The 12,040-nt window shown below is 44.7% G+C and overlaps 1 protein-coding gene across 1 annotated transcript in view; it reads left to right on the top strand.

Moving 5' to 3' along the window:
* Positions 1-343: 343 nt before the first annotated feature.
* The window catches only part of pik3c2g (phosphatidylinositol-4-phosphate 3-kinase catalytic subunit type 2 gamma), a gene marked incomplete at both ends in the record, with an annotated part of 30,356 nt that continues 18,659 nt past the window's right edge, over positions 344-12,040 (top strand). The window contains 17 exons of the mRNA XM_080737032.1: positions 344-424; positions 744-974; positions 1,545-1,630; positions 1,864-1,985; positions 2,942-3,056; positions 3,784-3,895; positions 4,105-4,175; positions 4,864-4,927; positions 5,176-5,301; positions 6,994-7,024; positions 8,298-8,481; positions 8,800-8,922; positions 9,118-9,246; positions 9,818-9,932; positions 10,267-10,400; positions 11,130-11,318; positions 11,844-11,937. Coding sequence (XP_080593158.1) covers positions 344-424; positions 744-974; positions 1,545-1,630; positions 1,864-1,985; positions 2,942-3,056; positions 3,784-3,895; positions 4,105-4,175; positions 4,864-4,927; positions 5,176-5,301; positions 6,994-7,024; positions 8,298-8,481; positions 8,800-8,922; positions 9,118-9,246; positions 9,818-9,932; positions 10,267-10,400; positions 11,130-11,318; positions 11,844-11,937 — 2,007 coding nt within the window. The remainder of the gene's footprint in view (positions 425-743; positions 975-1,544; positions 1,631-1,863; positions 1,986-2,941; positions 3,057-3,783; positions 3,896-4,104; positions 4,176-4,863; positions 4,928-5,175; positions 5,302-6,993; positions 7,025-8,297; positions 8,482-8,799; positions 8,923-9,117; positions 9,247-9,817; positions 9,933-10,266; positions 10,401-11,129; positions 11,319-11,843; positions 11,938-12,040) is intronic.

Consider the following 12,040-nt stretch of genomic DNA (forward strand, 5'->3'; position numbering starts at 1 on the left):
ATTAAAAAAAACATAAACGAAACACTGAATTGTTTCGCTGATTACAATATAAAACTTTAAAAAGAAAAAAAAATGACTTTCACTCCAGTAAGTAGACATACATTTTCTCCATAGCCTAAGTTGGCCATTTTGTCATTTCGTACTCCCAGGTGTGCATTGTAGACACGTGTGGCATCGTCACAACATGTTCCCTTAATCAGATGAGTTCATGCATGTTAACATTTCTCTTGCAGTAATAACAACCGTTACAGACACACTGTATGCTTTGGTAAAAAAAAAAAAAAAATCAACAAACAAGCATCTATCAGACTGGCTGCTGCGGGAAGTCACGGACCCGGTCAAGATGGACCCGCCCGGCGGACATTACGACCAGACGCTGGGCCGACTGGCCAGACGCAGCTTTCTTCTCCACGACTACCTGGAGGTCAGTGTGCTGGACAGTGGTGGAAAAAGTACACTTTTATGTATTACTAGTCCTGTGCCCGGGGGGGTGTGTACGTGTGCACAGTATCTAAGGGATTGAATGTAGGAGTCTCAGAAGTAATGTTGGTGTTCCGTGTCCAGGCCAACCTGTGATGTCAGTATGACGTCAGAGTAGTATGCAGACAGACAGATGGTCAGACGGACGGACAGACATTCGCTAAATCAATAGTTAGATTTTAAATTAACCCATTAAGACCTGAGGTAGATTCTTAAAATGTAATTTTAAGTGAATGTACTTTTCCACCCCTCCTGTGCTGAAGGTGTTCTGTGAAGACGAGGGCGTGTACGAGTCCATGGGCACGGCGGCGGGGGATTTGAACCAACAGCAGCAGCAGCAGACGGAGCAGTCCAACGGCGGGGCACCCCAGCTCTTACCCAACCGCTCGGGCACCCTCCCACCCCCCATTCCGCCCCGGACAAAGAGGTTCAGCTGTGACCTCACCGTACCGGGGATCAAGCTGAACCGAAGCAACACGGAGGTGGACGGTCAGGTGAGTAAAGGGCAGTGGTGGAAAAAGTACTCACATTACTAAAAGGAGTAGTTCACCCCCATAAATGACCTTTTTTTTCTATCGATTACACACAAGCTTGAGTTCAATAATATTTTTATTTTGTTTTTTGTCGCATTCCTAAGCCAATAATTTGATTATAATAAATCTGCCCCCATTGATTCCGGATGGAGAAGCAAATGTATTTGGGTTTCCATCCGGAATCAAGTCTCCATGGGGTGAATTAATCGATAGTATCAATAGGCCTACTGCAATGTAGAAATACTCTGTTACAAGTACAAGTCCGTAATTTAAAATGTACTTGAGTAAATGTACAAAAGTATTGGCATCAACATGTACTTAAAGTACTCATTATGCTGAATGTCCCATTTCACATTTTCAAATGTATAAAAATCTTTTGAAAATAGCAAATCTATAGAAGCTCACAATGCGTTGCATCGCGAGCTTGTAGATCGGTCTGGTTAGCAAGGCAGGAAGCACGTGTTAGCAAGGAAGTGAATTGATCCATTGACTGAATACTTCATTAACATGATTATTTGATTTGATTGACAGGACAACGATGCGTGGAGCATCGCCCTGACCGATGCTCCTCAGGGCAGCACCCAAGACCTGACCTCCCTGTGCACCTTGACCTCCAGGTACTGTCTGTCTATCTGTCTCCCTGCTTGTTAAGGTATGTCTATTAGACAGTCTATTTGTCTGTCTGGTTGATAGATACCGGTACATTTTCACATTTCAAACATTTCTGTGCGTGTGTGTGTGTGTGTGTGTGTGTGTGTGTGTGTGTGTGTGTTCGTGCGTGCGTGCGTGCGTGCGTGCGTGCGTGTGTCAGGCTGGTCTCCAGTCTTCCTCAGACAGACGGGTGCAACAGCTCGGGCGTGGTGCGGAGTCGGATTCTGTCCATCCACCCTGCCTTGCTGCAGAGAGCCCAGGCCACCATCACCGTAACGACCGACTGGGACACACACCCCCAGATCCCCATCCCCACACCCTGTGAGAGAAACACACACACACACACGCACACACCCGCGAGCGCACACACACACACACACACACACACACACACACACACACACACACACACACACACACACACACACACACACACACACACACACACACACACACACACACAGGGAGGAGTGATTGTGAATTCCACATGAGTTCTAACCTGGCGTAGCCAGGCTTACTCATCCGTGACAAGTTCGTGACAAGCCTTGTCACGAACGATGGGAGTTCTGCCCTGTGAAGTTCCCTGGATGTTTGGTGTTCCTGCAAATGTATTCCCTGCTGAAAAATATATAATCTGTTCTACTTCTGCAGCTCGCAATAAACAATATACAAACAAAACATGGATTCTGCACGGCTAATTCGGATCCGGTGTGCATGAGGTCGTAGAGAATCATTGTTTTCCTTTAAAAAATATTAAATTGGCCATTTTATCCGTGCGGATAAATGCGCCTGTGTGCAAAGGGCTTTAGGGTTAGGTTTAGGCATAGTTTTACTGAGGTTATACTATATTATTGTGCTGTGGTGTTTCCTTGCAGAAAGAAACACCCCCCTGTCTGTATTTTGGTTCTGTTCCACTGTTTTTGTTGACATTCATCCCTTGGAGGGACATTTTTGTCAGGGGGAGCTGGCCAGAGCTCTTAATTGCTATTTGAACTTCAAAGGGGTTGTGCACTGAGGTAATAGATTGGTCCACTAAAGTGTCAAGTGCTCGTTAGTGATCTCTCTTATCAATGAAAGCATCAAAGACAACTACCTGTTTGATGCCTGTCATAGAGCGGAGGGGGAGGGGGAATGTATTTGTATTCACACAGACTTGCCTCGTCCCCCTTTAAGGTTAGGTTTAGGCATAGTTGCAAAAATGACAACTGTCAACTGATGTGGGATCCATAATAGTGCTTGAGTGAGTCACCTGTGACCTTTGACCTTCTGACCTCCAGTGAACCGTACGGTGCGGAGCCTGATCGAGACGATATTCCGTCTGCTGGACATGGATGTGGCCACTAGCGGGCGCTACGTCCTCAAACTGTGCGACTCCGAGGAGTTCCTGCACAAGTAAGCGTGTGTGTGTGTGTGTCCGTGAGTGTGTGTGCGTCTGTGTGTGTGTGTGTGTGTGTGTGTGTGTGTGTGTGTGTGTGCGTCTGTGTGTGTGTGTGTGTGTGTGTGTGTGTGTGTGTGTGTGTGTGTGTGTGTGTGTGTGTGTGTGTGTGTGTGCGCGCGTCCGTGAGTGTGTGCGTCTGTGAGTGTGTGTGCGCGTGTGCATGTGTCCACAAGTATAGTGGACTGCTTATGACTATGCTTAAAATAGAGCAGTTCATAAAGCATGATGAGTGCTCGGGTGGTGCCAGAATGTTTGACAACAAAGTTTGATTACGTTTTAGTTGTAGTCTTAGTCTAGTTTAGTCTAGTTAGTCTAAATCTACAGTTGATTTACTCGACCAAGCATAAAATGTCTTGTCTTATTTCTACTGAAACTCTTCTCCACTAGTCCCTCCCTGACATTTAGTCTGTTTTTAGGTGACTCCGAGATTGTCCATTCATGGGTTGCATTTGTAGTCCTACACCGGCCATGTTGAGGACCAACAAAGGTGTTTTGATTGGCGTAGAACATTTGTTCTGTGCCAATCAGACAAATAGAAACACCTGTGTTGGTCCTCAACATGGCCGTTTAGGACTACAAATGCAACCCATGAATACAGTATTTGTCATAGCTTCAGTCACCATAGTTTAGTTTTGGTTTGGTTTTCGTCAGTGAAAAAAGCTAATTTCTATTTATTTGCAGTGATGAACTGCTGGGTTTGCATGAGAGCGTTCAGATGTACCACAAGTTCAACATGGACGTCCCCGTTCGCCTGCTGCACACGGACCAGCTCCGACACACACTCCACCGAAATGTAAGCAAAGATTTTTAATTTTAGAAGATAGCGAAATGGGACACAAATCCTACAAATGGTCAAGTGGGCGCCGGCGTCCGTGTGTCTAAAAAGCAATTTTATTGGGAACATTTTGGGAATATTGTATGATTTTGTTAACATTGTGCTTTAATCCCAGTCATTAACATTGTGCTTTAATCCCAGTCATTAACATTGTGCTTTAATCTCAGGCAGAAGATGCAGCAGCTCCGTGTCATCTCTACCAGCTCCTGGGATCAGCCTGCGCCCTCAACGTCTCCAGGTGACACCGACACTACGTTTAGAACAGTTCTTTTCACTTCAAGGACCCCCAATTTAATCTGTGTTTGGCTGCAGACCCCCATCTGAAATGATTTTGTGCCAGGGACCAATCAGAGAAGATTTGCGCTGATCTAGAAGCTCACAACACGTCACGTTGTGTGGATTAGTATTATTATTTTTCTGTTCTTATTGATAGTTTATTTTTTAAGTGAAGACAGATCGTGAAGAGCAAGAGAGATATGGGGAGAGAGAAACAGCAAAGGTCTTGGGGAACGGGACTCGAGTCACTTGAACCTGCGACACGCTGTTAGGCTACATTAGAGCCTAAATGCCCGGGCCGCTAAGCCAGTGGTCTGGGACAGGTGTAGTGATTTTAAGTGTTAAATAGCACTATATTCTTATCTGATATTAAACTTTGCTATAAAGTGTCAGTAACAGGAGTCTGTCTCTCGAGCGCTTCGTTAAACAGAAGATGCATTTCCAGGTCGGGGATACCAATGTTATCCAATCAGTATAGAGAACTTGGAAAGGATACAGGATAAAAAAAGAGAGAGCAGGAGGGGGAATGTAGTGCACACCTTCCTCTGTCAGCCTGTTCTAATTAATTAACCGGTCTGTCTGTCTGTCTGTCTGTCTGTCTGTCTGTCTGTCTGTCTGTCTGTCTGTCTGTCTGTCTGTCTGTCTGTCAGGTTGAGCATACAGGATGTTCTGAACAGCTACAGCAGAGAGGTTAAACAGCTTCTGAGAAGTAAGGTGAGTGAAAGCTTCACCAAAGATTTTTAATTTAGGAAGATACACCATCCCAATTGGAGCCACTAGAGGTGACATGGAACACAAATCCCACAAATGGTCTTCTAAGTGGCGCCTTGAATTTAAGGCATTGGTCGAGGCCTGAAAAGCTTGAGACCCACTGTGCTAAATGCCTACATTGTGTTGTAGTTGCCATAGTGATGTGGTGGACCCGGGATCATGTTAACACATAGTGGTGTTTGCGTCCCCAGACAGGGCTGAACATCAACGTGTTGGTGGACCAGGTGAGGACCGTCAGCAGTCTGATCTGTGGGCTCTCCTCCCAGGAGCTGGAGGAAGCAATCGGCAGACTGAACCGAGTCAAACCCACTGCAATGGTAGGAACGCACACATGCACACACTACGTAGTACGTAGGCACGCACACAGTCAGGCAGGCAGGCTCGCATCTCATAAAAAATAAAATAGTTTTAGAAATCTTTTAAACAAACAAACAAACAACTGGACCATTGGGAATAACTCGTCCAGGATGTCACGAGGAGATAAATGCAGCATCGACGTAATTGTAATCACTTTTTTGCATATGAAACATTCTAACTACACAGAATGGTCCCTGGCACTAACTATTTTCAGATGGGGGTCCGCAGCCATATACATATTAAAGGACAACTTTGTTTTTTTTTTACAACAAGGGTTCATATTTTAGATAGTCATTAGAGAGAAAAAAAGATGAGTGTTAAAATGTTTTAATTTGACTTCTTTCTATTGTTTTAGTGATTTTAACGATTTTGATTTGCATGCAAGTGGCTAAATATGTATTTTTAGACACAAATAAGCCCATTCCCAAGATGCACCGCAATCTTTCATGGGCAGATGTGACTTATGGAGGCTGGTGTAGTAACAAATAAATTGCTGGCTTATTTTGTCTAAAAATACATATTTAGTATTTTTAGTACTTGTACTCAGTGAAATCAAAATACTAAACTCGCTAAAACAATAGAAAGCAGTAAATGAAAACATTTTAACACTCATATTTTCTTTTCTCTAATTACAATCTAAAATATGAACCCATGTTGTAAAGAAACAAAGTTGTCCTTTAATTTGGGGGTCCTTGACATGAGACATTTTGAGAATGACTGGGGTTAAACATTTCCTAGCCGCAGGGTTTCTCAAAGTGATCCTGTCCTGACATGCTTAGTGGTGCGGGTGTTTGTGCGTGTGTGCGTGCGTGTGTGCGTGTTTTAATGGTTCCTCGCAGTGACGTCAGTGTTTTATAGCAGCCCTCATATATTATGTGCCGCACCTTGTGTTCCACCACAGATATGCTGTTTACCTCCTCATTCGATCAAGCTGTGTACTGGTGGTACACGTGCCTTTACTTAAATAAAAGTAGCTATACCACATTTTAGAAATACTCTTGAGTGCAGTAAAAGCCATTGTTCAAGAATTGATTTAACCCATTAAGACAGGGGAAGCCTATTGTGTTATACATTTATGTTATACCCGGGGAAAGCATCTCATACGTAGCAACAGGAATATTTTCAAATAGTATCTTTTTTTTCTCCTTCTGGAAACGTAGGTAGGATGTAGAAGGCACAAAATGAACTATAGATTTATTCAACTAAAATCTTACGAAATTTAGTCGACTAAAACTAGACAAAAACGAATTGAAATTTTATTCAAAAGACCAATGACTAAAACTGCATAAAACATTGCTGTCAAAATTGCTGCTCCAATCCTCACCAAATACGGCACAAGCAATATAACAATAATAAATAGTTCATACTCCTTTGTGGTATTTGTCACTGTAGGGTTCCCACGGCCATTCAATTCCTGGAATTACATTGTTTTTGGCTATTGATTTTGTTCATTAAAAAACAATCTACAAGCTGATCTATGTGTGATATGAGCCACTTGTTGTGCGATGATATGTTATCTCCTCATTCCATTGAAGCTGTGTGTGTGTGTGTGTGTGTGTGTGTGTGTGTGTGTGTGTGTGTGTGTGTGTGTGTGTGTGTGTGTGCGTGTGCGTGTGCGTGCGCATGTGTATGTGTATGTTATTTCCTCTTAGAGTCATGAAGAGATGTGTGACTGTGAGACCGGTAAGTTTGCTAACATTTCATCTCGACTGTAAGTCGCAGTTAACTATGAAAATCGGCACAACTTGTCTGTCAGACGGTGGGTCAGTCTAACCAGTGTGACTGCCCCGACACGTGTCACACTTGTAAATTAATTTTGTCCTTGTCCCTTGTATGCCCATATATGGAGATCCCTGATGTCATCAATAGCTTGGAATGCCCTTATATGGACATATTGTGTGAGTCTTGTGTGGTCTATAACATAAGACACTATGATGTCTTATGTTATACCACCATCACCACACAGTGATCAATGTGTGCTGATTTTATTGTCATGTTCTGTTTTAGTTTTCCCCACCCTTTCCCTCAATGTTTTAATTTTGATTCCAATTTCCCTCATATTGTATTCCCTCGTCTCTGCTGACCCCTACTGGTGGGTTAGTTGGCTACACAGGGGAACTAGCAAGGTGGAGACACAATGGGTTTTTGCCACAGACAAACTTTGTTTTTATTTCTATGTTTTTATTCATATTTGCGATGCGATGTGAGAGTGCAGACTCCTGAATTGCTGCCCTCCATGCCCTTCTGTCTGGTCTTGAGCTCTGCAATGTTGTTAGCTCTGCTGTCTGTGTCTCACTACGTAGGTGGTTCTCCTCTTTCCTTTCCCTGGGTTGGCTCCCTCTCTGACCTTGTCTATGACCCACGGTAGACCCCCGTAGAGCATTGGTTCTCAAAGTGTGGTCCGGGGACCCCCAGAGGTCCTTGAGGGAGTTCCAGGGGGACCCCAGTTAAATGATTGTTAGGAACCAAATGGACCTGTATGCATCTTTTTTCAAATGGAGATCAATCAGCGGGCTAATACGTGTCAATTTGGGGGTCCTTGAACCAGTCCGATCCCGGGCTCCCCCAGAGTTAGTGTCGAAGTCCTTGAGCAATGTTATGCAATTGTTTATTTAATAATGTAATTCACTATTTCGGGAATTACATTATTGGCGATCCTTTTCGCCCCCAAACAAATTGTGAAAATAGTTGATCCACAAGCGCTCAACTTGTTGTTTGGCGATGCGTTGAGAGCTTGTGGATCAACTATTCTTGGTATTCTAGAAATAGGGCTATGGAAACTTATTTATTTTTTGACACCTCTGTGTGTGTGTGTGTGTGTGTGTGTGTGTGTGTGTGTGTGTGTGTGTGTGTGTGTGTGTGTGTGTGTGTGTGTGTGTGTGTGTGTGTGTGTGTGCGTGCGTGCGTGCGTGCGTGCGTGCGTGCGTGCGTGCGTGTGTGTGTGTGCGCGTGGTAGCCATGGTGATACTGCACCAGGCGCTGAGGGCGGCGCTGCAGGTCTTCTTCCACAACTTCCAGTCGGACTTCAGGGGTCAGGAGGTCACGCCCCGCCCACCCAGCCGCGACGCTCTGCAGAACCAGGAGATCCTGCAGTTCAACGTGGCCGCGCTGTACAAACTGCAGCCTGGATGGATCATCGGGTACACACACACACACGCACGCACACTTTACAATTTAGGCAATTAGCAGACGATCTTAATCAAGGGCGACTTTTTATTTTGTAGTTTTGACTACATCTACATTTCCTGTATGCTGTTATTTTAATGTTTATTTTTTTGTTTTGCCTATTACTCCTTTCCCTGTTTACTGTGTTTTATGTTGTAGTTTTGACTACTTCTCCATTCCCTGTTTGCCGTTTTATTTTGTAGTTTGGACTAATTCTCCATTTCCTGTGTGTTGTGTTTTATTTTGTAGTTTCGACTAATTCTCCATTTCCTGTGCTGTGTTTTATTTTGTAGTTTTGACTACTTCTCCATTTCCTGTGTGCTGTCGTTCGGCGGGAAGAAGATCAGCGACACGGCGGTCTCGGAGAACATCAGCAGCGCCCTGTCGCTAGGCAACAAGATCCAGTGTGACCGCTTGTAAGGACAGGATAGATTGAGATGTTTAATAATCTGATCCAGCGTTTGTTTGTTTGATTATGTTTAATAAAGATATAATGTGTGTGTGTGTGTGTGTGTGTGTGTGTGTGTGTGTGTGTGTGTGTGTGTGTGTGTGTGTGTGTGTGTGTGTGTGTGTGTGTGTGTGTGTGTGTGTGTGTGTGTGTGTGTGTTAAGGATGGTGTTTCCAGTCCCCATCAACCAGCTTCCATATGAGTCCATGTTGACGTTTCGCCTGCTGGCCTCTAAACAGGGCAAGAGCCCTGAACTGCTGCGATGGGCTGTGCTGCCCCTGTACAGCCACAGGTACCGGTAATAGGGCATTTAAGCCAGGATGGTTTTCAGGACGGCTCCGCTAGGCGGAAGTACAGTACAGATGATATTACAGATGATAGTACATACTGATCCATTTCCGGTTACCAGAGTGGTCTGCCGTAGCCGTCATTGCTTAAATTCCCTAATATGACTGATTCATAGATGAACACTCTATTAGTCAGAAATGTACAGTGGTGGGAAAAGTACTCAACATTTTTTACTTAAGTAATAGTATCAATACTGCAATGAAGAAACACATACTCTGTTAAAAGTAAATGTCTACAATTCAAGATTTACTTTGAGCATCAAAATGTACTCAAAGCATCCCTATTCTGGGGTGAACATTTGCCGAAAATAGCCGATCTACAAGCTCACAACGTGTCTGATGTTTGGTGTATAGGGATAAAACATATCAGACACAGTACAGAGCCAAAGGACATGTTTACAAGTGTGTGTGTGTGTGTGTGTGTGTGTGTGTGTGTGTGTGTGTGTGTGTGTGTGTGTGTGTGTGTGTGTGTGTGTGTGTGTGTGTGTGTGTGTGTGTGCGTGTGTGTGAAATCAGGACTCTGGTGAATGGCACAGTTTTACTTAGCATGTCCATGCCTGCTGACCTGCCTCCATGCCCCACCCCCGCCCTGACGGACAGCCACAGACAGCCAACTGGAGTGATCCTACAGGTCTGTGCTCTACTCTGCTCCCTGCTGGACATATCATCTCATATCATCTCATGTCATCTCATGTCATCTCATATCATCTCATGTCATGTCATGTCATGTCATGTCATGTCATGTCATGTCATGTCATGTCATGTCATGTCATGTCATGTCATCTCATCTCATCTCATGTCATCTCATGCCATCTCATGTCATCTCATGTCATCTCATGTCATCTCATGTCATCTCATGCCATCTCATGTCATCTCATGTCATCTCATGTCATCTCATGCCATCTCATGCCATCTCATGTCATCTCGTGCTATCTCATGTCATCTATATGCCATGCCATCTCCAGCTGGATTTTCCAGACCAGACAGAGTGGAGATACCAGAGACCTGCAGCTCACCCAGACTCTGCACTCTTCAGTCCACCGTGTGAGGAACTCCGCAAGAAACTGTCCGAGGTCTCCAAGAAGCACTGCCTCTGTTTGTGAGTCACTGTCTCTGTTTGTGAGTCATGTCTTTGTTTTGGTGAGTAACGAAAGTGTACGTATTTATTGTTTTACTAGAGACGAGAGAATGCGCTAAAATTGTCCAGTTTCGATAATAAATCCCATACAAAGTTACATTGTGTTCAATGAAGGCTGTTCCAGACAGTGTTTTGAACAGAAGAGAATGGAACGTGTTTTTCCCAAATGATGGGAAAATGTGTGAACTATTCCTTTAAGCCTCAGCAACCATTAGTTTAAAGAGCGTTCACTGAGTACTGCTGGGCTGGCCAATTAGAAGTGAGAGGCCAGCCCGAGACAGTTTTGATATAATGACTTCCGAAATAACGGGAGAGTTAGAATTCTCCAATGTGCAGACAACCCAGTTGGCAGGACATTGTCCCCTGTCTGTTGTTGAACGACTTAAACATTGTGAAATTTCAGGCTTGTATTTTGTATTACTATCATTCATTTGCTGTTCATATTCATGATGTGGGGAATATTCCCTTTTGTATCCTGATAAGATGTAAGAAATAAATACCGGTATGCTGAGTTTAAGCTAACTTGGAGCACTGTCTAACTGTCATAAACTGGACTTTTAGGATAACTGAACAGAACGAACCGTTACAAAGTGCCTTTCGTCATATTACGTCCCCGGCAATGAGTTAATTTAGGCCATTGCCGTTCAGCCTATCAGAGAATGGGATTAATTCCAGGTGACTGCCTTTCAGCCTATCAGAGAATGAGAAGGCCTTCCTGTGGGGGAAGCGCCACAGCGCAGACGGAGGGAACACCTTCCTGCACCTGGTGCTCGGTGGTGCCCCCCGCTGGACGCCCGACGACCTGACAGAGATCTACACCATCCTAGAACACTGGGCTCTCCTCCAGCCAGAGGAGGCGCTGTTCCTGCTCACTGACAGGTAGGTTCATGAGAAGCATGACCAAGGATAGGGCAGATGTTCTACGCCATAGCATGTGCCTAGATCAACGTTTCTCAAAGTGGGATATCACATTTTGAGGCCAACATTGGGCAGACACAGATATGATGTAGCCTGGGTGCCAGCCAGCTCGCTCCGTTCCGCGATTTGTTTTGTCTCTCCGCATCACAGTCTGGAAATGATTCCGTTGACTCATATTTCTGAACGTCAGTTGTGACGTAGGCGACCTCGTTGCTGATTGGATGTTGTTCCAACGAATCAGAGTAGGGTTAGGGTAGCTACGTCATCAGCCAGCCAATACACACACTGGTGTATTTGTCCCGCCCCGCACCACAGACCAATCGAAAGCCACAGTTGTGTTCCAGACGCTTTCTATGTCCCACCTCCCCTTGGAGATATGAGGCTTTCCATGCAGAGAGACAAAACACTTTGCGGAATGGAGCGAGCAGGCTGGCACCCAGGCTAGATATGATGATATGATGATATGATGTTTTCTCTGTCTCACAGTTTCCATGACCAGACAGTGAGGGGTGCTGCAATCCAATACTTTGAGCAGATCTGTGACCGAGACCTGGAAGAGTTCCTGCCGCAGCTGGTCCAGGTAGGGTTGTCACCCGGTCCCTTGAAATAAGGAACGGCCCCTTATTTGGAAACTGTGAAGCATATCCCTTATTGCAGGGGACTTCAACAAGCCAAGAACCCCT

This window comes from Nannobrachium achirus (assembly GCF_963921795.1).
Source record: "Nannobrachium achirus genome assembly, chromosome: 11".
Taxonomy (NCBI): Eukaryota; Metazoa; Chordata; class Actinopteri; order Myctophiformes; family Myctophidae; genus Nannobrachium; species Nannobrachium achirus.